Source organism: Chiloscyllium plagiosum, unplaced genomic scaffold (genome assembly GCF_037043375.1).
Source record: "Chiloscyllium plagiosum isolate Xiang-an unplaced genomic scaffold, Cpla_swu_hap1 HiC_scaffold_39, whole genome shotgun sequence".
NCBI lineage: Eukaryota > Metazoa > Chordata > Chondrichthyes > Orectolobiformes > Hemiscylliidae > Chiloscyllium > Chiloscyllium plagiosum.
Genome location: NW_028270177.1, coordinates 37,607,518 through 37,632,695, shown reverse-complemented (window position 1 = coordinate 37,632,695; position 25,178 = coordinate 37,607,518). Strand labels below are relative to the sequence as shown.

The window sequence follows — 25,178 nt, the reverse complement described above, 5'->3', positions numbered from 1 at the left end:
TGGTGTTGTGAGATTTTTAACTTAATAGAATCATACAGCATAGAAACTGACCCTTCAGTCCAACTCATCCATGCTGACCAAATTTCCCAAACTAAACTTGTCCCACTTGCTCGCATTTAGCTCATATCCCTCTAAACCTTTCTGCTCATGACCTGCCAAATGTCTTTTAAATGTTGTAACTGTACTCACATGAGACATAGGAGCAGAAATGAGGCCATTCAGCCCATTGAATCTGCTCCACTTTCTTTTCATTAATGTATAAAGTGAAAAGTTGTGGTCCCAACACTGATCCTTGTGGAACACCACTCATCACCATCTTCCATCCTGAGAAGGAGCCTTTTATTCCCACTCTTTGTCTTTCTGCATGACAGTCAATCTTCTATCATTGCTAGCACCTTACTCTAACACCATAGGCCCTTATCAAACTCAGCAGCCTCCTGTCTGGCACCTTTTCAAATGCCCTCTGTAAGTTCAGATAAACAATATCCGTTGGATCTCATTGCTCTAATCTGCTCTTTACCTCCTCAAAGAATTCTAACGTATTTGTCATGTATGACTGCCACGCGATTAAAACATACTGACTTCATCGTATTTTACCTTGCACTTCCAAGTAATCAGCAATCTCATCCTTCACAAAGGACTCCAAAATCTTACCAACAACTGACATCAGGCAAAGCAGCCTGTAATTTCCTGTATTTTGCCTTGCTCTCTTCTTAAGCAATTTTCCTCCGGAACCCTCCCTGACTCCAGTGATTCCTGAAAGATCAGTACTAAAGCCTCAACAATCACTTCAGCTCTCTCCCTCAGAATTCTAAGATGTAGCCCATCTGGTCCAAGTGATTTATCCACTTTCAGACCTTTTAGTTTTTCTAGCACCTTCTCCTTGGTGATGGCCACTGTACTTATCTCTGCCCCTGACTGTCTTGAATCTTTGGGATATTGCTAGTGTCTTCCACTGTGAAGACTGATGCAAAGTACTTATTCAGTTCCTCAACCATTTTTTTGTTCCCCATTACTATCTCTCCAGCATCATTTTTCAGCGGCCCAATGTTCACTCTTATTAGCTAGCTTACCCTCATATTTAACCTTCTCGCTCCTTATTTCTTTTTTCGCTGTCCTATGTTGGTCTTTGTAGGCTTCCTAATTCTCTGGCTTCCCATTGCCCTTTGCCACATTATACACCTTCTCTTTTGCTTTTCTGCTGTCCCAGTCAGCCACGGTTGCCTCATCCTCCCTGTACCATGCTGCTTTTTTCTAGGGATTAATTTTTGCTGTGTCTCTTGAATTATTCCCAGAAATTCCTGCCATTGCTGTTCCACTGTCTTTCCTGCTCAGCTGTTCTCACAGTTAATTCTGGTCACTCCTCCCTCTTGCCTCTGTAGTTGCCTTTATTCAATTCTAATACCGTTACATTTGATTCCACCTTCTCCCTCTCAAACTGCGCAGTAAATCCCAACATATTATGGTCACTGCCTCCTAAGGGTTCCTTCACCTTAAGCTCTTTCATCAAGTCTACCTCGTTGCACAACATTAAATCCAGTTTGCCTGTTCCCTAGTCGGATGCACCACAAGCTGCTCCGAACAGCCATCTTATAGACATTCCACAAATACCTTTCCTTGTGATCCTTTCCTGGTTTTCCCAGTCCATCTGCATGTTGAAATCGCCCATGATCACTGTAACCTTGCCTTTCTTATATACCTTTTCTATCTCTTGGTGTACCTTATGCCCCAAATCCTGACTACTGTTTGGAGGCGTGTAGAATACCCCCATTATGGTTTTCTTAGTTTTGCAAGTTCCTCACCTCTATTCACACAGATTCTACATCATCTGACCTTACTTTGTTTATTGCTATTGACTTCATAAAGTCATAGAATCCTATAGCAAGAGACAGGCCCTTTGGCCCAAACCGGTCCATGCTGACCTAAATGTCCATCCACACTAACCCCGTTTCCCTGCAGCTGGCCCATATCTTTCTAATCCTTTCCAATCCATGTATTTGTCCAAATGCCTTTTAAATGTTGTTAATGTACCCGCCTCAACCACTTCTGCTAGCAGCTCATTCCATATGTGTACCACCCTCTGTGTAAGAAAAGTTGACCCTCAGGTTCCCTTTTTTTTCCCCTAATTTTACTTTTTATTAACAAGGCTACCCTACCCCCTCTGCCTATCTATCCTTGGATATTTAGCTCCCAGTCCTGATCCCCCTGTAGCCACTCCCCCGTGATGCCCACCACATCATACCTACCAATTTAGATCTGTGCCACAAGCTCATTTACCCTCTCTTGGACACAGCGCACTTTCAGATACAACACCTTCAGTCTTGTATTGACCATCCCTCTTCTCATTGTTATTCATTTATCCAGTGTGTTTAAAGTTTGATTCCTAACCCTTCCCAAACACTTTGTCCTGTTTTGTCTGATGGAGACGTTAATAACCTCTCCTGAGTTCTCCTTTCGTTTAATTTCTTTTTATATTTTTCAAAGCAGTTGAATCCACCCTCACAGATGTTAACCTGCAGCTTTGCTTCCTATTGGAGTTTTACCCTTCCATTCCCCCCACTTTCTAGTTTAAAATCCTAGCAATCATCCTATTTACCTTTCTCGCTAGAACGCTGGTCGCAGCACGGTTCAGGTGCGGACTGTCCCAGCGGTACAGATCCCTCCTGTTCCAGTACTGATGCCAGTGCCCCATGAAAAAAGAACCCTTCTTTTCCACACCACTCTTTTTCCACTTCTTCTGGCAGTCCATTCCACGTACGGACAACCCTCTATGTGAAAAAGTTACCCCTCAGGTCTCTTTCAAATCTTTCTCCTGTCACCTTAAAAATATGTCCCCATGTTTTGAACTCCCCCACCCTATTCATCTCACCTATGCCCCTAACAATTTTATAATCCTCTATAAGGTCACCCTCAATCTCCTGTGCTTCAGTGATAACCGTCTCAGCTATCCAGCCTCTCTTTATAACTCAAACCTTCCAGGCCAGGCAACATCCTGGTAAATCTTTTCTGAACCCTCTCCAAATCAATAATATCCTACCTATAGCAGGGCAATCAGAGATGTACATATTACTCCAAAAGCGGCCTCACCAATGTCCTGTACAACCTCAACATGACGTCCCAATTCCTATAACCTGACTGAAAAACCAACAGTTAAGTTCAGTTGGCAAATCCCACTATTAGAAAGAAAGGAGAAAGTGAGGACTGCAGATGCTGGAGATCAGAGTCAGAAAGTGTGGCGCTGGAAAAGCACAGCAGGTTGGACAGAATTGGAGGTGCAGGAGAATTGAGCACAAGCCCTTCATCAGGAATACCATTATTCCCTTGAAACTACTATCTTTGATACCATGAAGTGGGACACATTGTTACAGTTTCTATAAGGCAAACCCTAGTCATCAAGATTTTGGATGAGTAATGATGGTGAGCTACCTGCTACTATTGGAACATTTTATTCATGAGCACAGTCCTCATAAAGAAGATATTAATAACTCTGTCAGGATGAAGGAGAGATTGTCCATTGACTCATGGATAAGGGACAGAAAACCCAAAATTTACAAACAGGCAATGACCAGCTGATCTGTAAAGGCCAACACAAACTTGTAATGGTTGGAGCATCCTGACGAAACACTACCTTTCCCCAGTTAAGCTCGAGGGAGAAGCAAAAGGAAAGAAAGTGTCAGAATAGACAATAGGTGCAGGGGTAGGCCATTCTGCCCTTCAAGCCAACACCACCATTCATTATGATCATGGCTGATCATCCTCAATCAGTATCCTGTTCCTGCCTTATCTCCATAACCCTTGATTCCACTATCCTTAAGAGCTCTATCCAACTCTTTCTTGAAAGTGTCCAAAGACTTGGCCTCCACAGCCTTCTGGGGCAGAGCATTCCATACACCCATCACTCTCTGGGTGAAGAAGTTTCTCCTCAGCTCTGTTCTAAGTGGCCTACCCCTTATTTTTAAACTGTGTTTAAGAATAAGGAAAAGTACACTGGAAAATTCCTTCCCCATCCCTCGGTCATTCAGGAATGAATTGCATTTGGTTATTTACATTTTAGCACATCATAAGTCTTCTTAGATAATCTTCTCCACCTCCTGCTAGTGATCCCCAGTGTGTTAAGCCTCCAATAACCACATACCTTTCATTGTTGCCTAATTAGTCCATAATCTAACATGGCAGATTTCTACTTGGAGAAATGGACAATTGCCAAATATTTCCAGCCGCTTATCGTTCAACCAAGACGTGCCAAGATTTGAAATTCCAAATTGTCAACATCTGGCACACGCTAGCATGCTGACAGATGCTATTATCGTTCCCTGAAACTGCAAAAATACCTTTGTTTTAGGATCAATCTATAATAAGTGTCTACAACAAGCACAGCACTGAGCTCTGTACAGCGTTTGAGGCTCCTAACTCCTGCATACTTTGGGAAAGTTTTAACTTTAACACATTTCCCAATAAGACAGGCCAAATGTGGGATAAATGATAAATTTAACAAGGGATGAAGTTTGGTCATTGTTACCCCTTCCCTTCAGCTTAATTCCTGCTTTGCGCTTGTTTTTTTTTCCTTTTTCATGTTAAGAGGAAGTTGAATTTTTTGTCAATTGCATCAAAGGAGCAGTGTCAATTTAGCTGACCATTAAACACCAAACTAATATCATTGAAGCCATCAATGGGGCCATGGGCTGGGCTGTATTCATTTAAGATTGACTGACTGATATAGTGGCCAATTCGATTTGCTCATTAAAGACTATCACCCACACTTTCAGAGTTAACAGGACAGTTTTTCACCTTCAAACGATCAGTTAAGGAGTAATAAGGCACTTATTTGCCCCTATAATTTGGGAACAAGGTACTTTGATTTCACTGTCACTTTGGAAGGTTTTTAAGTTTGAAGTAGAAATTGTAATTGAACTTGTAAAGAGAGCTTTGAGGCAATAATTTACGTATTTAATAGAGGTGCGTGTGGCACAGTGGTAATGTCTCTACCTCTGGACCCGGAGGTCCAGGTGCAAGTTCCAAATACTCCAAAGGTGTTTAAGAACACCTTGCAACAGACTAATTGGAAAATATCTATAAACTGTAACTGGAGCTGCTGTAGTATCCCTCCCTCTGAAGACCTGGGTTCAAGGCCACCTGCTCCAGAGGTGTGTCATCTGCACAATTAAAATATATAGATATACGTAGATACTTATAATCAACCTGTTGATTTTATAATCATAGATATGTACAAATCTAACTAAAGCAGCTTGGTGTAGGATGGCAACTAGGATATAACCTTAGGAAAGGTAAATAGGGTTCATAAAGGATTGAGAGAAGCAGCTAACATCAGAGAAAAAAATGGTAAATATTAGGTGAGATCTAAGAGGGAATATAATACAGTCTAAGCTTATGGTTGTAAATAGTCACATGGGAATGTGATGTCATTGCAACAACGGAGAGCTGGATCAAAACAAAAGTTGGGACTGTTTAGGATTATGTTCGGCACGGAGCTTTTGGACTGAAGGGTCTGTTTCCGTGCTGTATGACTCTATGACTGGGCACTAAACATCCTTGGATACAAGATATTTCCAAAAGATAGGGAAAGAATGAAAGGAGGAGAGGTAGGATTAATGATTAAAGAGATAATTTCAGTAGAGACTGAGGATGTCTTGGAGGGACTGAATCGATTTGGTTAGATTTGCAACACTACCATTACACAACTGGCTCTATCCTACAGCCATCAACTTGTGCGAAAGAGGTAGAAGATCAAAATAGCAAGAAAATTATAGTTATAATGGGGCGTTTCAATTATTCATGGTGGTTCAGTGGTTACTGCTCACAGCACCAGGATTTGATTCCGCTCTTGGGTGACTGTCTATGTGGAGTTTGCACAATCTCACCATGTCTGTGTGGCTTCCCTCTAGGTCCTCTGGTTTCCTCCCACTGTCCAAAGATGAGCAGGTTAGGTGGATTGGCCATGCTAAATTGCCTCATAGTGTACATGGATATGTAGGCTAGGTGGATTAGTCATGGTAAATACAATGTTATGGGAATAGGGTGAGGTGTGGGTCTCAGTCGGATGCTCTTCAGAGGGTCAGTGCTGACTCAATGAGCCAAATGGCTGTTTTCTGCATTGTAGGGATTCTATGATTCTATGATCCTAATTTCAACTAGGATAATAATAATAATGTAGAGGACAAAGAAGTAGAGGAGTTCCTCAAATGTGTTTAGGAAAGTTTTGTGGAAGACGTTCTTTCTGGCCTAATGAGGAAAGAGCATTGTTGGATTTGGTTCTGGAGAATGAGGTATACTAAGTGGATCAAGGGTCAGCCATGGAATATTTAGGGAATAGCGATCATTGTATCATAAGGTTTTGGTTAGTTATTGAAAAGAACAAGGAGCAATCTCTAGTTTAAAAAGTATATACAATTGGATCATGGCCAATTTCATTAAGGTGACAATGGATCTGTCCCATGTAAATTAGAATGAAAGATTCCAAGGCAAAACTGTAACATTGAGGAAATAATTTTAAAGAGGAAATAATTCAGGTACAATCAAGGTAGATTCCACAATTGGGAAATGTAGGACTGACTAAGACAGAACTTCGGATGAAGACTATGTAGGGGTCTTATGATATAAGCCAAGTGAGATCCAGACTGAATATAGAAAATTGGATGAAGTAAGGCAAGGAAATAAGTGAGGTAAAGAGAGAGCATGAGAAGAGGCTGGCAGCTAACAAGGTAACTCAGATGGGATTCCAAAACTCTTTTGCAAAGGTCGTAAGAGAAAGGGTGGACTGATTAGAAACCAAAATGGGAATCTATATAGAGATAAATAGAGGATACAATTCATACACTCTTTAAATATATTATCTCTAACTTTACCAAGGAAAAAGATACTTCCAGAGTCATAGGGGAAGGTAATTACTGCAATCGTTGAATGGCTAGAAATGAATAAAGAATTGATAATAGAATGGCTGGTTGCACTTTAAAGGTTGATAAGTCCCCAAGGCTGGATGGGATACATTGAAGCTGCAGAAAGAAGTAAGCGTGGAAATTAAAGACATACTGACCACAACCTTTCCATCCTCAAATGTGGGGATGGTTCTGGAGGACTGGAGAATTTAAAAATGAGTTGAGAGAATAATCCCAGCAAATACAAACCAGACAGTTCGAACTGTGTTTTAGGGATGATAATCTGGATCAAGAAGAGACTAGGAATCCTGCAGTGAATAACTCACCCCCTAACTCCCCAAAACCTGTCCACCACCTACAAGGCACAAGTTAGGAGTGTGATGAAGTACAGCCCATTTGCCTGGATGGGTGCAACTCCAATAACACACAAGAAGCTTGACACCATCCAGGACAAAACAGGTTGGCACCGCATCCACTCCCTCCACCATGGGCACTCAGCAGCAGCAATGTAGACTGCCTACAAGATGCACTGCAGAAGTTCACTAAAGATGCTGAGATAGCACCTTTAAAACCCATGACTGCTATCATCTTTCAACATGTTTAGAAACTGCCTTTTATGCACCTCTTTAAACGAAAAAGAATTTAGTATAATCTAGAGAGTTGCTTTCCTTCATTTATCACACAGGTTTCCAACTCAGTTTGCAGCGGTGTTACAATTGCTGTTGTCTGAGGCTGGAAAGCTGCACAGGAAAACATACAATTAAAGAGAAAGGCAAGGGGTGTGCAAGGAATTGAGGAGGTAGCTTTTACCCGCAACAAAGTTAGAACAGCTTTGTAATGTGATCTGTCACTCTGAAGTTCTAATGCTAGCTCATCTTTTCAGTGGAAGACTTTTCTTTTTGAGCTGCTTCTTCTGCAAAGCAGATACAGTAACTAGTTCGTTCGTGGTGACTGCATTGTCAGCAGCAAGGTGAGCCCAGCCCCCATGGTTTCTGTGGGGGGGAAGGCAAGTTTGGGTTCCCGGCGGTGTCTGCGTCCAGTGTAGACACATGGAGGCAGCAGCAGAGGTGAGTTTGGGCCTGGTATGAGACCCAGCAACGTGGACGCAGAATGGACTCATGACAGCGGTGGAGGTGAGTTTGAACTGGAGGGGGACCCGGTGGCATTGATCACGACTACTTTGGCGAGGTTCTAGAGAGGACTCATGGTGACAGTGATGTTGGTCGAGGGGAGATGGCACTGAAGGATTCTTGGTTGGCCATTCCAGACCCATGGCTGAGCACCTCACAAGAAGCACTGTTTTTCTGCCTTTATATTCAATGTTTTGGTTTACTTCTCTGTGTTTCATGATGACTCCAGAGAGTGGCAACACTATCCAATACTTTTCACTCTATTTTGTAACAAAATACATGTGACAATAAGTGAATCAAATAATCTAGGTGAAGGGCAGCAGATACATGAGACCCCCACTTCCTGTAAGTTCCCCTCCAAGTCACTCACTTTCCTGACTTGGAAATATCTTGTTGTTCCATCATTGTGGATAGCTCAAAGTCCTGGAACTCCCTCCATGTGTCATTGTGGGTCTACTGAGAGCCCATGGAGTGCAGTGGTTCAAGAAGGCAACTCAACAGCACCTGCTTAAGCCAGCAATGCCCATATCCCAAGAGTGAATTTACAAAATTGAAGAACATGAGAGCAACTGTGATTCATTAGAAGTTAACATGAAATTGTAAAAGACAAAAGGTGTGTAATCTGATTGAGTATTTTGATGAGGATAATGTGGTATACATTGACTTCCAAAAGCTGTTTGACAACGTACTCCATAATACGATTACTAGCAAAGTTAACGCCCTTGGGATGAAAGGGGAAGTGACAACATTGACACAATGTTGAATCAATGATAGGAAATTGCTTTTCAGACAGGAGGAATGTATGTACTGTTGAGTTCCCCAAGATTAGTTTTAGGATTACTGCTGTTCTTAGTTGATATGACGGACCGAGACTTGGGTGTACAGGACACTATATCAAGATTTGCAAAAATTTGAATGTTGTGAAATACAGTTAGACTTCAATAGGCTGCAGGAACAAACAGGTACGAGCCGCTTGAAATATATTGCTGAAAAGTGAGAAGTGGTCCATTTTGGGAGAATGAATGAAGAGAGACAATTAAGCTAACATCAGCCATTCACAGGGGTGCTCAGGATTGACTGTGGGAGCAACCGATTCAAACGAGGCTTTCAAAAGAGAATTAGATAAATATATGGCAAGGAACATTTTTCAGATGCCTGGGAAAGGAATAGAGCGTAATGGGACTAGGTAGCTACTCTTGCAGAGGGCCAGCATAACCACGACAGGATAAATGGCCTCCTGCACTGTAACCATGGTTCTGTCGAACCCATAGCTAAACACACTCCCTAATTCTTTGTGCAAATATCTTGCCGAAATTATTTTTTTCCATTCTAGCAAAAAAAACGGCTCACTTTAAAAGCAGTGGAAAAGTAGATCTTTGGAATCTTCAAACTATTTGCATATGTTTCTGATTTTCTTCCACCATAATCTGTAAATCTGCACTGAGCTTGAAAATAATTTGTTTTGAAGAATGACCCAAATCATCAAAAACAGCATAAGAAAACAAACAGCTAGGTCGTAGAGTTTGTGCCATTAACTGTGTGTTACCTGTGTTGCTGAAAGTGAGCAATGAATAAGTGAGTGCTGGGCAGGAAGGAGGGAAGTATCTTGCATTTCTGTAGTGCCTTTTCCAGCCTAGCAAGAGCCGAAAGTGTTTAACAGCTACTGAAGTACCTGTGAAGTCCCTGTTGTGGAAAATGTGACAGCCAGTTTGAACACAGCAAGTTCATTGCAGCCAAAGAAAGGTTCTGATCACATAGTGCCCATCTGATAGGATGTGGAGTCTCCACCTGTCCCAGGTGGGAGAGCATTTTCAGTATGTACACCAAGACACTGGAGTCTTGATTCCAAATTTCAGGGAGCCAAGAAAGTGTCTAGCCTGACCAACGTCTCACTCAGACATAGTCGGTGCCTACTCTTAAGTCTGTTGTCACAGAGTCCGACAGCACGGAAACAGACCCTTTGGTTCAATTGGCTCACGCTGACCACGTTCCCAAACTAAACTTGCCCAAGTTTGGCCCATATCCCTCCAAACCTTTCTTATTCATGTAATTATTCAACTGCCCTTTAAACATTGTAACTGGACCCGCAACCCCCACTTCCTCTGGAAGTTCATTCCACACACGAATCACACTCTGTGTAAAAACGTTGCGCCTCATGTATTTTTTAAATCTTTTTCCCCTCACCTTAAAAATATGTCCCTCTAATCTTGAAATCCCTCACTCTAAGGAGAAAGTGAGGACTGCAGATGCTGGAGATCAGAGCTGAAAATGTGTTGCTGGAAAAGCACAGCAAGTCAGGCAGCATCCAAGGAGCAGGAGAATCGACGTTTCAGGCATAAACCCTTCTTCAAGGCTGAAGAATTCTTCATTCCTGAAGAAGGGCTTATGCCCAAAACATCGATTCTCCTGTTCCTTGGATGTTGCCTGACCTGCTGCGCTTTTCCAGCAGCACATTTTCATCCTTCACTCTAAGAAAGGACAACTGCCATTCACCTTATCTATACCCCTCATGACTTTCTAAATCTCCAGAAGATCCCCCCAACCACCTAAGCTCCAGTGAAAAATGTCCCAGCCTATCCAGCCTCATTGCGTCTTACATTATTGTGCGGACGTGGATTATAAAAGGTTTTTATTGGATATAAGCAAGCATAAGAGCAGGCCTTTCGCACTAACCATGCCTAGTCTGTGTTCACACTGCACTCAAGCTCCTCCCATTTTCCCCAATCCAATGCCTTGACCCTCAATTCACCTCTCCTTCATTAACCTGTCCATCTTCCCCTTAAATACACCTTGGGAAAACACCAGGCCTGCTGGATGTGTGTGTATGTGTGTGTGTCTGTGTCTGTGTGTATCTGGTCTATATGTGTGTGTGTGTGTGTGTGTGGCCTTCCTGGGATTGCTCCTTCACTCCTGCCATCAGCCCCTCCATCCTCTGCTGACCCCACCTGAGGAGCTCAGTGGAGCTCGATGTCTACATGGGTTCCAGCACATGCTGGACTTGTGCAAAAGAGATCTGGAACTTAAACAACTTGAGTTTCACCTAAGCAATGGCAAAAAAAAATGAAAGAACCATGGATACTGGAAATCAGAAACAAAAATAGAAAATGCTGGAGAAACTCAGTAGATCTGGCAGCATCTGTGGAGAGAAAGCAAAGTTAACATTTCGGGTCCAGTGACCTTTCTTCAGAACTGACAACGAGCAATGACAAATGGTATCATTGTAAGTCTGAGGCAGCTTCTTAAAGTGGGCAATAGGGTGTGGAACAGAATTAAAATCTCAAATTATTGTCATGAGTGAGGGGTAACTTCCATGTCAGTACAGCCTGGATGTTGACAAAGAAAAGCAGTCATTTGGGCTCCGCTGGCGTCTGAGCTCAATGTAATCGCACTAACCTGTGAATATGAATGATTACCCTGTTTCGATACGTAAAGAAATTGGGCCTTCTTCCTGAATATGAATGATTACCCTGTTTCGATACGTAAAGAAATTGGGCCTTCTTCCTGAAGAAGGGCCTGTGCCCGAAACGTCGAATCTCCTGTTCCCTGGATGCTGCCTGACCTGCTGTGCTGTTCCAGCAATAAAGTTTCAACTTTGATCTCCAGCATCTGCAGACCTCACTTTCTCCTCAAGGAAAAGCACCCCATCTCTGTTAACTGGCTTAACCTTGGGGTTTTGACTTAGTTTACCTTTGAATGATTTGAGGACTAATTTATATAGCATGGGAGTTGTTGTGCTCTTCCTGCTAACTTCAGCAGTGTACCAGTCACAAGTATAGGCTGTATTTCTCACTCATTCCCACATGACCTGCTGAGCATAGAATTGCTTTACTCAAACCTTCCTGATTAATGGTGATGGCATTGTCACTGGCAATAAGAGCTGATGACATTGAAAATAGTTTATGGAGGAGACAGGATGTCATTGAGCACAGATACCTCTGCTTGTGTATCATAGAGCTAAAATTAGGCAGTTTTTTTTATTCAACACTGTGCCATTACTAATTAGTGAAAGCATCAAATATTACACACCCGTCATGCTCTGTGCACTTGGAACGTTTAGGCTTCCATCCCTGACTGTCTTAAAAATGTGCTGCCTCGGACCATGTTTTAGCATTTAAGTAATTGTGAAAGTGTAAACAGCCTTGCATTGTTGAGTTATAAGCTATAGGCTGAATTTTTTTTTCTTGCCGTGATGCAACCTGCATCGAGCCCATTTTGATTTCAAGGGCCCTTCGGGAAGGCAATATTAATTGTGAATCTCAAGTTGTCCTGAGTTAACACTAACATACACATATAGACTGTGTAAGAGGGGCTGATTCTCTTCCTTGAACTATATTAGGGAGCTGGTTACGTTCCTGATGAAGGGCTTTTGCCCGAAACATCAATTTTCCTGCTCCTCGGATGCTGCCTGACCTGCTGTGCTTTTCCAGCACCACTCTAATCCAAGCTCTGATCTCCAGCATCTGCAGTCCTCACTTTTGCTTGTTACATTCCTCCAACAATCTGGAAAGGTTTCGTGGTTTAATGTTACTCTTGCACATCTATGAAATCCAGAATTATTGATTTCAGTTCCACAGCTTGCTGGAGTGAGATTTGAACTCATGGCACTAAAGGATTGCTATGCCCATGTTTTGGGTACAAGGCCACGATTCAAGAGCAGCCCATGCTCTTTCTGTCTGAGGTGGAAAGTGTACGAGGTCAGTTCTCCCAGCTCGCTATCCTGGTATCTAGTGCAGATTGAGTATCAGTATCAGATTCTGATTGTCTCTTCACACTGTCACTAACTTAGCACTTAGTAGGTGAACCGGTTTCATTGTAAAGAGAGGCTGTGGTGCAACCAAAACTTAATTTTAAAATCCATCCATTCCTCTTGAGAGGAAGAATAATATGGCTGGAATTGAAAACTTGTAAATTGTCACAGAGAGAGGAGATTCACCAATGTGCTATTGGGTTCAATAGCAGCAGAGGTGGATAGTAAGGGAAATGCAATGCCTTTTCAAAACATCAGGAGACCCTCTGGGACCAGAAAAGTAGGATCCATTCTTGCAACTGGATCCAAGGACCTGACAGCAGTACTGTAACAGAATTAACAACCCCTCAATCGTGCTCAAGGTCAGTGGAGTTTGACCGAGCAGCAGTGAAGAAATCTTACGATAGTTCCAAGGCTGTGATTTGGCAGGGAACTTGCGTGTGACTGTTTTGTCACATATTTGCTGTTCTTGTCCTGCGAGGTCATGGATTTGGAAGCTGCTGTTGAAGGAATCTTCTCAAGTTGTTGCCACCTTGTGGATGGCACGCACTGCTGCCTCCTTTCCAGATTGTTGGAGGAATGTAACCAGCTCATTAATGTAGTTCATGGGAGAGAATCATGCCACCATGCTTAGCAACAGAAAATGTGAATATTCAAGATCTTGGTTGGGTTGCTGTTCAAACAGGGCTTCTTTGCCCTGGTTGGTGTTGAGCTTCTTGAGTTATTTTGGAGCTTCACTCATCCGGGCAGGTGGGGAGTATTCCATGACACACCTGACTTGTGGCTTGTAGATGGTGGACAGGCTTTAGGGAGTCAGGAGCTGAGTAACGCAACACAGTATTCTCAGCTTCTGACCTGCTCTTCTAGTCATAATATTTATGTGGTTGGTCCAGATCAGTTCCTGACCAATGATAAGCCCCAGAACGGTGGGGAAATCAGTCATGCTAATATTGTTGAATATCAAGGGTAGATGATTAGAGTCTCTGAGATAATTAGAGTTGGAGATTGCCATAATGAGCAAGTGACATAGTTACCAAATCAAATTACTTAAACTTTGTGGCACATCTAGTAAGTTGAAGCTACTAGTTTTCATGAAATAGCCAATCACACCATGTGGTGAATTTCTTACACCTATTGTCATCAAAGTTTGGGAGAAGATTTGTAGCTCGGGTGCTCCTTTTCTTCCTCTCTAGTGAATCGGATTCCTGTGAGTGTGACATTGATGATCCGGTGTGTGTTCTCTATTTCTGTGTTTTTAATGATTACAAAGGTGTCATCCACATATCTGACCCAGTGTTTGGGTTGAATTTGCGGTAAGACTGTTTGTTCTAAACTTTGCATTACTGCTTCTGCTATGAGTCCAGAGATGGGTTAGCCTGGGACAACGCTACTATTATAGGACAAGCCAAACAGAGAATAGCCAGGGAATTCCTAGAGGCATGGCACTCATCCACAGATTCAGTCAATAAGCACATCAACCTGGACCCAATATACCGGCCACTGCAACGGACAACCGGAAGCGGCAGATTCAAACCACTATAAATGCCGGAGGAAACATCACAGAAGCGCTTCACAGGAGGCTCCTAAGCACTGAGGATGTCACCTAGACAGGGGACGAAACATCTGCAACACAAATTCCCAGCTCGGCGAACAGAACCACAACAACCTATTGTCATCCATAATTTTCCTGCTCCACTGCTCAGTTTAAAAATAGCTAAACACATGAAATTTCACAGTTGTGCAAAATAATCTCTAAATTTAGCCATAAACTTGGTCTTTAATGCTTCTGAGTGTTTTCCATCTGTGATCTGGGATTTGGTTCCAAATTTTATTCAGACCGTGAGTGAGAGTAATTGTTATATATGAGAATGAAGCAGCTCACCAGAGCTGCAGTTAGGAGATTGATATAGAACTCTGTCATCCAATGGCCTATTCTGGCACAAGAATAGAGAGTCAAATGGCTTCCATCTGTTTGTTATGATTGTTTGATTAAAGAAAGGCCTGTATTCCACACCATTCTGTCTATGACAGTGAAGCTGAAAACAACCTTAACACTTTAAACTGCTGCTTTCTCCCAAATTGCAGAAAAGGGTATCTGCCCAACTTTTATTTAGTGAATGTAAATCCCTGAAGCCAAGCTGCAGTTTCTTTGTTTGTTGAAGTTGCTTAATCTGCAAAGCATTCATTCCTCCATAACATACAGCATTGTACGTGTCTCTCCACAGATACAGAAGGGGTTTGTGCTAAAACCCCAGAGGTGGAGACTATTGGGCAAGGTCCCTGGTTTGTCCTGAGCCTCCGCAAAGGTTTTCTGTGAAGCGCAAAGTCTGTCATAGAGTTTGTCACCATGTAGTTATTAGTGACTTCCTGTGTCTCCTATTTCTTAATCCAAGGAATTCTTACTCTATGCTTTCATGAGATGTGGGCATCACTAGCTAGGCCAGTCTTTATCACCTGTTCCTCATAACAGAGGGATAGCATAGGCCAGAGTAGGAAAGTGGGAGATTTTCTTCCCCAATGGGAATTAATCATAGAATCCCTACAGTGTGTAGAAATAGGCCACTCAGCCCAACAAATCCACACTGACCCTCTGAAGTGTAATCCACCCAAACCTATTCCACTACATTTACCCCTGACTAATGCACCTAACCTACACATCCCTGAACACTGTGGGCAATTTAGCATGGCCAATTCACCTAATCTGCACATCTTTGGACTGTGGGAAGAAACCGGAGCACCCGGAGGAAACCCACGCAGACACGGGGAGAATGTGCAAACTCCACACAAACAGTCACCCAAGGTTGGAATTGAACCTGAGTCTCTGGCGCTGTGAGGTAGCAGTGCTAACCACTGAGCCACCATGCCACTCAGATAGGGTTTTAACAACAATCAGCAGTGGTTATGTAGTTGTTATCAGGCTAAATTCTTATTCTAGAATGTTATTGGAACCAAATTTTGTTGAATTCCAACTCAAGGTAGGATTTGAACTCATGGCCCAGAACATTTGCCTGGGATATTAGATTGCTAGTCCAGTGACAATGCCACTATCCACCACTTCCCTTATCTATGGAAAACCTTACCCAAGGGCCTGTATGCAATACATCCAGATATCAAGCCAAAGATGAGTGTGCCGACGATGACAAATTATCTGTGGTGTTCATTGTTGAACAAAGGAATGTTCGTCTGTGTTGCTACTGATACTGATCGTATCCTTTTAATCTTTTAGGAAAAGCGAAGTACTTGCACACAGGAAAGGAAATAGATGGTGTCGACATGAGAGCTGAAGTTGGATTATTGTCCAGAAATATAGTAATTATGGGAGAAATGGAGGATCATTGCTACGGTGATAATGCTTGCAAGTTTTTCGAATTTGACACAGTTGGAGGGCACATTAAGGTAGGTTTGCACGCAGTTTGTGTTCAAAATATTAGATTCCTGACATTGATTGGAAATCTAAACTAAAATTAATTGTCAAACATTCATGTTACCAAAATTAATCTTTGTTAATGTGGAACCTGAATTTGCCTAATGCCACATGCATTATATGTATAATCTTCCGCAATTCAGATTTAACTCAATATAAATGAGTTTAAATTTTGACTAAACTGGCAGAGAGGAATTTCATACTTCCGTGTATTTACCTCCCCATAGTGTTGTCGAAGTATCTAGCATTGCTATATCAGTTACATCAAATTTATATTAAAATTTTCCCTTGTATTCTGCAGATGGGTGTGGGTTTCAAAGCAGCTCACATTGCAGGGGTTGAGCTCAAACATATGGGCCAGCAGTCTATGGGCCATTATCCCATTCATTTTCACATGACGGGAGACCTCGATGAAAAAGGTGGCTATCACCCTCCGACCTACGTGAAAGGTGTCTCCATTCATGAATCTTTCTCTCGCTGTGTGACCATTCATGGATCCAATGGACTTCTGGTGAGTGAATTTCTGTTAGTGGACAAACAGCTGCAGGGGAAATGGTTTCCTCTGTTTTTCTGATATGGTATGAACTGGATGGCAATTTCTATAAAATATTTACTTTGAAGTCTTTGAGTTAAATTAAATTAACTATTGGTTAGTTAAACTGCAGGAGTATTTTAGTAAAACTTTATTGATTTATCTGAAAAAAACGTGACCATAAAATCTCGGCAGACATTCCACTGCATTACTGCCGAGGGTCTGCTGTAGTGTTGGCAATACTGTCTTTCAGAATGTGATATCAATGTCCCATCTTCCCTCTCGATTTGACTTAAAATATCTTTATAATCCCTTTTTAAGGGGAGCATGAGAATTATCCCTGGTATCCTGATTAATATTTATCCTTTAGTCATCGTCTCTAATAATAGGTTATCTGATCATGACCACATTTATTGTTTGTGCGGCCTTGAGACAAATTGGCTGCCACATTTTCTACTTTACAACATTTGTAAAGAAATCAAGACTGCTTCATAGATTGTAAACTGCTTTGGGGTCTCCTCTCAAAGGTGCTATGTACAGTATAAGCTTTTTCTTTTTCTTTATTCACTCTTTACAAACTAATCTATTTCTGAAATGAAAGCACTCTACTCTTTCTGTCCCTTGTATGCTTAGAAGGTGCCTTTTCTCTTAAAGATTTGTTTCAAATTTAACATTTCTTTGGCTATTTATGAAGATGAAGCGTGCTATTATTTAGGTCTACAAATTGGATGCCAGTTGGGCTTCAAAATGAAAAGACTCTGATTTGTGCATGGCTGAACTGAAAAGTCAGTGCATCCAGTTGCAGCACTGCCATTTCTCCAAACTTGTGCTTCCTAATCCCAGGGCTCAGACGTCTGCCAGGAAATCCCTGTGCTAACCACTCAGCAATGGGGGATGATGTCTGGTTCTCCTGAAACAAAACACAAACATTTGCTCTCTATTCTTATTTGGTCTCACAAATGGAAGCAGAATGCATGAATGTTAAAACTCAGCTATACACGTTGACATTAAGCCACCTGATTCAGTCCAATACCATGGCTATTACTGGGCTGTTTACTTCAGGGAAGTGTCAAGTCACCGGATTTGAAGACAATTTAAAATAGGTTCTGTCTGGTCTGTTTATAACTTGCAGAATTGAACAGACAGTTGTTTAAGCTTTGCCTGGCTCTGGTTAATGTTTTATCTGCCTGTTCCCTTTTCAGATCTGAATTGTTCACACAGGCAAGGGGCTTTCAACATGTCCGTAAACAAATCACCTACCATTTTCACTGTTAGCTTGCCAGGTACACCCATAGTTGGTAAGAATAGAAAAAGAATGTGTTGCCTTTATATTTATACCAAGTGTGAGCTGCACACAAATAAAACATAGGTTTAGTGTTGTAAATCCAACCACATGTCCTCTAAGGTACAATAACTACCAGGAGCATGGCTTCGGTGAATTTCACTTGGAATTTATTTCATTTTTAAAGCATCTGGTAGAAAATAGGCATGTGACCCATACTTTGCTTGAGCTGCACAGACTACAGATTAATGTATCTTCCCTCTTAAACCTTGGTTCCTTTGACAGTTTTACAGAAAATGTCTTGGTTGTGAGTCAGTGATAGATTCCCCTGTTTGCCAACCAGAAGGTTGTTGTGTTGAAGCCTCACACCAGACACTTAAGACTAAATGTCGATGCTGCTGACCTTGTGAACTGCGGTGAATGAACCTGCAAGTACCAGCTCTGGCCAGGCTTCTGGTTTCCCATACCCAGAACCAGCCTGAGGCAGGTTTGAAAGTGCACCTACCCCACATGGGGGCAGGCATTGGGACTCATCCAAAACCCTTTTTTAAAGCAGGCTAGCTGTCATCTTCCCAATAGGTTCCAGGTTCCCAAGGCAATGGTGGTTGGGTGAGGCAAAAGGGGTATCTGTTGCCTGAGGAATTAGATCCCAGTTTGCTGCTGGACACCCAGGCAAAAGCTGCCTGGATGACGTTTCCTGCTCATGCATAGGATCGTAGAATCCCTACGGTGTGGAAAGAGTCCATTCAGCCAATCAAGTCAGCACTAATACTACAAAGAGCATCCCATCCAAAAGCAGTCCTGTATCCCCATAACCCTGCATTTCCCATGGCTAATCCATCCCTGGACATTACCAGAGAATGTTTAGAATGGCCAATGCACCTAACCTGCAAAACCAGATCATCTGGAGGGATGATTCCTGATTCCTGAACATACAAACTCCGGACAGACAGTTGCCCCCTTCCCTCTCCTTGCAACCCCCAATTTCTTTTTATTTCAACTGTTCAAAAAATACATTTTTGTGAAGCAGTTACTTTTTGCTGCAGCCTAATGCTTCTCTGAATCTGGAAGATAATTGCACAGACAGTGAGGTGGGGTGGGAGGGTTAGTGGTGTTAAAGGTCTCGGCCAGGTTTGACAATTTAGAATGAAGACCATGTCCCAACCTGCAGTGTACCTGCTCACAACCATGATGGCAGCAGCCCCATGACAGCTGTAAGTCCACCCTTCGGGAAAACATTTTTAATCAACTCATTCAGGGATATTATTTCACACCTCCAGAGCAAGTGGGGCTAGAACCCAGATCTCCATGCTCAAAGATTGAACACTACCACTGCTACGAGGGTTGGGAATCTGGTGTCGTCAATGCAATTTGGAGCCTGATTTAAATTCAAAAGCTGCCAGTCAGATATTCCAGGGGTTTGGAAACCCAGAAGTAAAATGGATGTGAGACTTGATGATGCACTAGTTGGCTTTCTTTTCCCCAGTTGCCTCCAACCAGTTTTTGGCCTCCTTACTGACAGTTCCTCAGTGACACAAGTATCATCTCCACCATCCACCCCTGCCCCAAACTAATCAAAACCTTTATCTTTCCTGCCAGCGGTCTACCTGCCCAACATACAGTCAGGCTATCAGCCTGATCCATTGTCATGTGGGGACACACCAGAGGAACATGTTACTGCTATCCTGCTCTGAATATCAGCAGGACCTCAGCAGTGACAATTTAGATCCTAAAGCCTTCTGTCTTATAAAGCATGAAGAATGCTATAAAGAAAAGGAACTAAATTGACAAGCCAGATGACAAGTGACATTTGCCCTTGAGAGAAATTTAAAGAGTCTGCTCAATCCTTGTTTTATTTAACCATGGTGTTGTGAACATGAGAAATTTCTGTGATGGAGCGAGTAGATGTGTTTACTGCAGGTCAGGGACAATTGGCAAGTGGTGCACTGAACCAATTGTACCTGTTGCTGCTGGTAATCATAGATAATGGGGAAAATCTGTCTGAAGGTTGCTGGCCAATCCAGCTTCATCCAAACCCCTTGCTGTTACATTCTTTTTAGAGAAGTAATCAGTGTACTCAGCGGTCAAATCTGCAGCATGACGTATCTCTTTCTCTGAAGGTTTGTGGTCTTGGAAGACAGAATTATAAATGGCAAATAACTTTAAATTCCAGTAAAAACTATATAATTTGCTGACAACTTAGTCCCATTTGCTTTAATAGCAAAACATGACTTTGATTATTTGGGTCTACAGAGGTTGCGGCACAGAATAAGTTCCTCAGTCCGTCATCACAGAATCCCTACAGTGTGGAAACAGGCCATTCAGCCCGACAAGTCAACACTGACCCTCTGAAACGTAACCCACTAAAACCCATTCCCCTATCCTAAATGTAGGGGGTGTGGGTTACTCTTCAGAGGGTTGGTGTGGACCTGTTGGGCCAAATGGCTTGTTTCCACACTGTAGAGAATCTAATGCACCAAACCTACACATTCCTGAACACTATGGGCAATTTAGCATGATCAATTCAGCTGTGGGAGGAAGCCCACACTGGCACAGGGATAATGTGCAAACTCCACACAGACAGATACCCGAGGCTGGGATTTAACCTGAGTCCCTGGTGCTGTGAGGTAGCAGTGCTAACCACTGAGCCACCGTGCCATCATGCCCATGTTCTTTGCTGGAACAATCCAAAATTATTCACATTACCCTGTTCGCATTTCAACTTTGACTGGTTTTCATCAACTAATATTTTAGAAAAAAGATCAAGTTGGAGTGAAATTATTCAACATCACTGAAAATATTAGACAGTGCTAATCATTATTATATTTCATCCAACTCTAGAAACACTGACTTATCTGAATACTTGAAGAGATGAAGAATGATGGTGGGAACCGCGATCTGTTGCTCATCCATTATTATGCACTTCTTACTGTGTAATTAATTCTGCTTCAGCTGCTTGGTACTCCACATAATTTAAAAGGCAATTATGTGCTTTTCAAAGCTAAGTAATTTAGTAAACCATAATGTATTTTCTTGTGGTGTTGAGGAGCTTCCAATGGATGATTGTGAGATTTAGTTGATGATATAACTCTCTGTGAGTGCTGTGGTTCTCTTTATGTGTTTTGGTAGAAATAGTCTAATTGAAGACCCAAAGTACCTAGTGAGGATTGGCCAATATTGCATGGAAAGAAATAAACATCTTGCGTTTGTATAGAACCTCAGGAAATCCTAAATCACCTCACAGAGAATGGATTCAATCATTGTTGTAATGCAGGAAATGAGGCAGCCAAATTGTGCATAGCAAGCTCCCATAAGCATCAACGAACAAAAAAAGCACCGAAGATGTGCAGGTCAGGTGAATTGGCCATGCTAAATTGCCCTTAGAGATACGTGCATTAGTCAGGGTTTAAATATAGGATAGGGGAATGGGTCTGGGTGGGTTACTCTTCGGAGGGTCGATGTGGACTTGTTGGGCCGACGGGCGTGTTTCCATACTGTAGGGAATCTAACCTAATCTAAATAGCTGGACAATCTTTGAGATGTTTGTCTGGTATAATTGTTGACCAGTACCGTCCGGTGGAAGATTGTTGTTTCTTGCCTCCAATATTTGATGTGTTTCATGTGACAGTGTTGCAGTTAATGTGAAACATTTTTGTCCAGTGTTTTAGTGCACTTTGAAGGTTAATGTGCAGTATAAGAATAATTTACAATGAACCAGGTTGTGTGTCTGAGCTACAGTAGATGGATATTTGTGGACCATGAATTTATCTGGAGTGAGCACATCAGAAGGCAGACCTGAACAGACTACCCGCGTGCCAAACAGCAGTAGCAGCAAGTGATATAGTTACCAGTCCCACAACCAACGAATCAGATCTAAGCTCTGCAGTCCTGCCACAACCAGTCGTGAATGGTGGTGGACAATTAAACTAATCATTGGAGTAGGATGTTCAACAAATATCTCCATCCTCAATGATGGAAGAGCCCAACACATGAGTGCAAAGGATAAGGCTGAAGCATTCATAACAAGCTTCAGCCAGAAGTGCTGAGTGGGTATTCCATCTCCACCTCCTCCAGCATCACAGATGCCAGTCTTTGAGCTAATCTGATTCAATCCTTGCCAGAGGTAGTGCATATTGCAAAGGCTATGGGCCCGGATAATACTCCAGCAGTAGAACTGAAGAATTTTGCGCCAGAAATTGCTACACTCCTAGCCAAGCTCTTCCAGTACAGCCACAACACTGGCACATACCCAATAATTTAGAAAATTGCCCAGATATTTCCTACAAACAAAAAAAAGGACAAATCTAACCCAGCCAATTACTGCCCCATCAATCTGCTCTCGATCATGGTGCTGGAGTAGGGTGCTCCAGACAGAACTTGTCCATTAGGCCTGTTCTTCCTGTTCTTTTCTTCTCCTTTTTCTTCCCACATAGTGTTTTTTTTTTTATCGCCCAGCCTCCAATGATGACTGGCGACCTCCCAGCTTAGTGCAGTGGCCTTCAATAGTGACCACCCAGCGTAGCACAGTGACCTCCTGTACCGACCTCCAGATCTAGCACAGTGGCCTCCTGTAGCGACCTGCAAGCCTACCGCAGTGGCCTTCCGTAGTGACCACCCAGCCTAGCACAGTGACCTCCTGTACCGACCTCCAGATCGAGCACAGTGACCTCCCGCAGCGACCTCCAGATCTAGCACAGTGGCCTCCTATAGAGACCTCCAGATCTAGCACGGTGGCCTCCTGTAGCGACCTCCCAGCCTAGCACAGTGGCCTCCTGTACCAACCTCCAGATCTAGTGCAGTGGCCTTCTGTAGTGACCACCTAGTCTAGCACAGTGGCCTCCTGTACCGACCCCCACATCTAGCGCAGTGGCCTCCCGTAGCGACCACCAGGCCACTGTGCTAGGCCAGGAAGTCGCTACAGGAGGCCACTCTGCTAGGCCGGGCGGTCGGTACAGGAGGCCACTGTGCTAGGCCGGGTGGTTGGTACAGGTGGCCACTGTGCTAGGCCGGGAGGTGCCACTGTGCTAGGCTGAGAGGTTGCTACGGGAGGGCACTGTGCTAGGCTGGGAGGTCAGTACGGAGGCCACTGTGCTAGGCCGGGAGGTCGCTACAGGAGGCCACTGTGCTAGGCCGGGAGGTTGGTACAGGAGGCCACTGTGCTAGGCTGGGAGGTCGCTACGGGAGGCCACTGTGCTAGACTGGGAGCTCGGTACAGAAGACCATTAAGACTTGGAAATATATCGCCTCCATCCTTCAATTTCATTGGGTTAAAATCCCGTATCTGCCCATAATTGTATTGTGGGTCAACCTATGGCACATAAAGTGTAGTGGTTCAAGAAGTCAGCTTATCACCACCTTCTTAAGGGGCAATAAAAATACTGGCCAGTCAGTGACACCCATGTCCTCCAAGGGAATTAAAAAAGTCATCTGGAAGCTAATTCTTCAAAAAAGTGTAATAAAAAGCATTTATTTTCCGGATTGTGACTACTGTATGGAATTAAAGTTGCTACCCATGTCTTCAATTTAGCGTTGTAATCAGTGTGCGGTTGTGTCATTAGAATGTGCTCTTTATCATAAACAAGGAATATGGGTGAGAAACTGGTCTGGCAGAAACGGGCTGGATTATGGTGAAATTATTTTAATAACTGTTTTGAAAAATGTTTATAAAGCACAGAATTCTGAAATATATGCTTTGGTTTGTGCATAAGAGAGATTACCAGCCACTCATAATTGATTAAAAAATTGAAGTCCATTTTAACAGCAACACCAGAAAGTTAAAGCACAAAAATCTAATGTTACTGCAATAGAAGCTTACCTACATGGATTTTTGTTCTTCATCTAATAAAACTTGTATTCACATTAAAAATAACCTTTAATTCCCACCAAATGTATTTACTTTAACAACAGTTTTTTTGTTCTGAATGGATTGCTCTGCCACCTCTGTTCATCTGTAGGCTCTCAGTTCAGGCTCAGTAGGCAGCATCCTCATCTCCTACTCGGAAGTTTGTGGGTTCAAGACACAGCCCAAAGACCCAGGGCAGATGTTCCTGGTGGAGAACTGCTGATGCACTGTCAGTGATGCTGCCTTGTTCATAAGATGTTAATCTGAAACTCTGTCTGCTGTCTTGGGTAGATGTAAAAAGTGCTGTCGTGCAAAGTGCAAGGGGATGCACTGTGGCTAATAGTTATTCCCAGAATGATTTGAAAAATATAGTTTTGGTTGCTAATTAGTTTTTTGTGTTTCCCACATTTGGACTACTCTTCAAATGTGCTTCAGGCTAAAGTGTTTTGGAACAATATGAGATTGTTGAAAGTATTATATAAATACAATTAATCCTTTCTGTAAAAACTCATTTATTGGCTTAGAGAGCTTGTCTCTTTTTCATTAATCTTAACCTAGCAATAAATAAATTCACAAGAAAGAATAATTGAGTAGTCTCAGAGAATGTGTTTACCCTGACAAGCATTCTGTTTTGAAGGATTAGTTTGCCTTAAGCTCATAAGATAACATTAGAGTAACTTCGTTTTTTGAAAACTTTTACTTTAGGGGGAAGATGCCCAATCCATTGGCTGTGGCGGCTGTGTTTCATGACATTAAGTTAAAGAGGAAAAACAGTCTCAATACCTCTCCCGATGATGTAAAACCACAAAACAAAATCCCATTTTAACAGATCGTGGGAACACAAGGTTGTTTATTTGTGAGCTCGAGCTGTATATTTTTGCAGAACATGTTCCAATGCACAATGGGCTGAACCTATTTTTTTAAATTCATGGGACATGGGCATCTCTGGCTAGGCCAGCATTTATTCCACATCCCAAATTGTCCAGAGGCCAGTTAAGATTCAACTACGTTACTGTAAGTCTGGAGTCACATGTAGGTCAGACCAGGTAAGGCTTAGCAGATTTTCTTCCCTTCAGGACATCAATGAACTAATTGACAATGGGTACATTGTTGCTATAAGGATGGCTTTTTCCTTCCTAATATTGTATTGAGTTTAAATTTCACCATCTGTCATGGTGGGTTTTGAACACCTGTCCCCACAACTAATACCTTGGGGTTCTGGAGTGCAGTGACATTACAGTTATGCCACCACCTCTCTCTGAATGACTTCACTTGTACATTTGCATCGATTCAATTCCCACAGCATCAATAAGGCAGGTGTCCTCATT

General features: G+C 42.5%; 1 protein-coding gene across 3 annotated transcripts in view; it reads left to right on the top strand.

Moving 5' to 3' along the window:
- Positions 1–25,178, top strand: part of cemip (cell migration inducing hyaluronidase 1) — a 239,455-nt gene that overhangs the window by 159,928 nt on the left and 54,349 nt on the right. For all 3 annotated transcript variants that reach the window (XM_087981291.1, XM_087981292.1, XM_087981290.1), the window contains exons 12-13: positions 15,997–16,166; positions 16,496–16,705. In XM_087981291.1, coding sequence (XP_087837417.1) covers positions 15,997–16,166; positions 16,496–16,705 — 380 coding nt within the window. The remainder of the gene's footprint in view (positions 1–15,996; positions 16,167–16,495; positions 16,706–25,178) is intronic.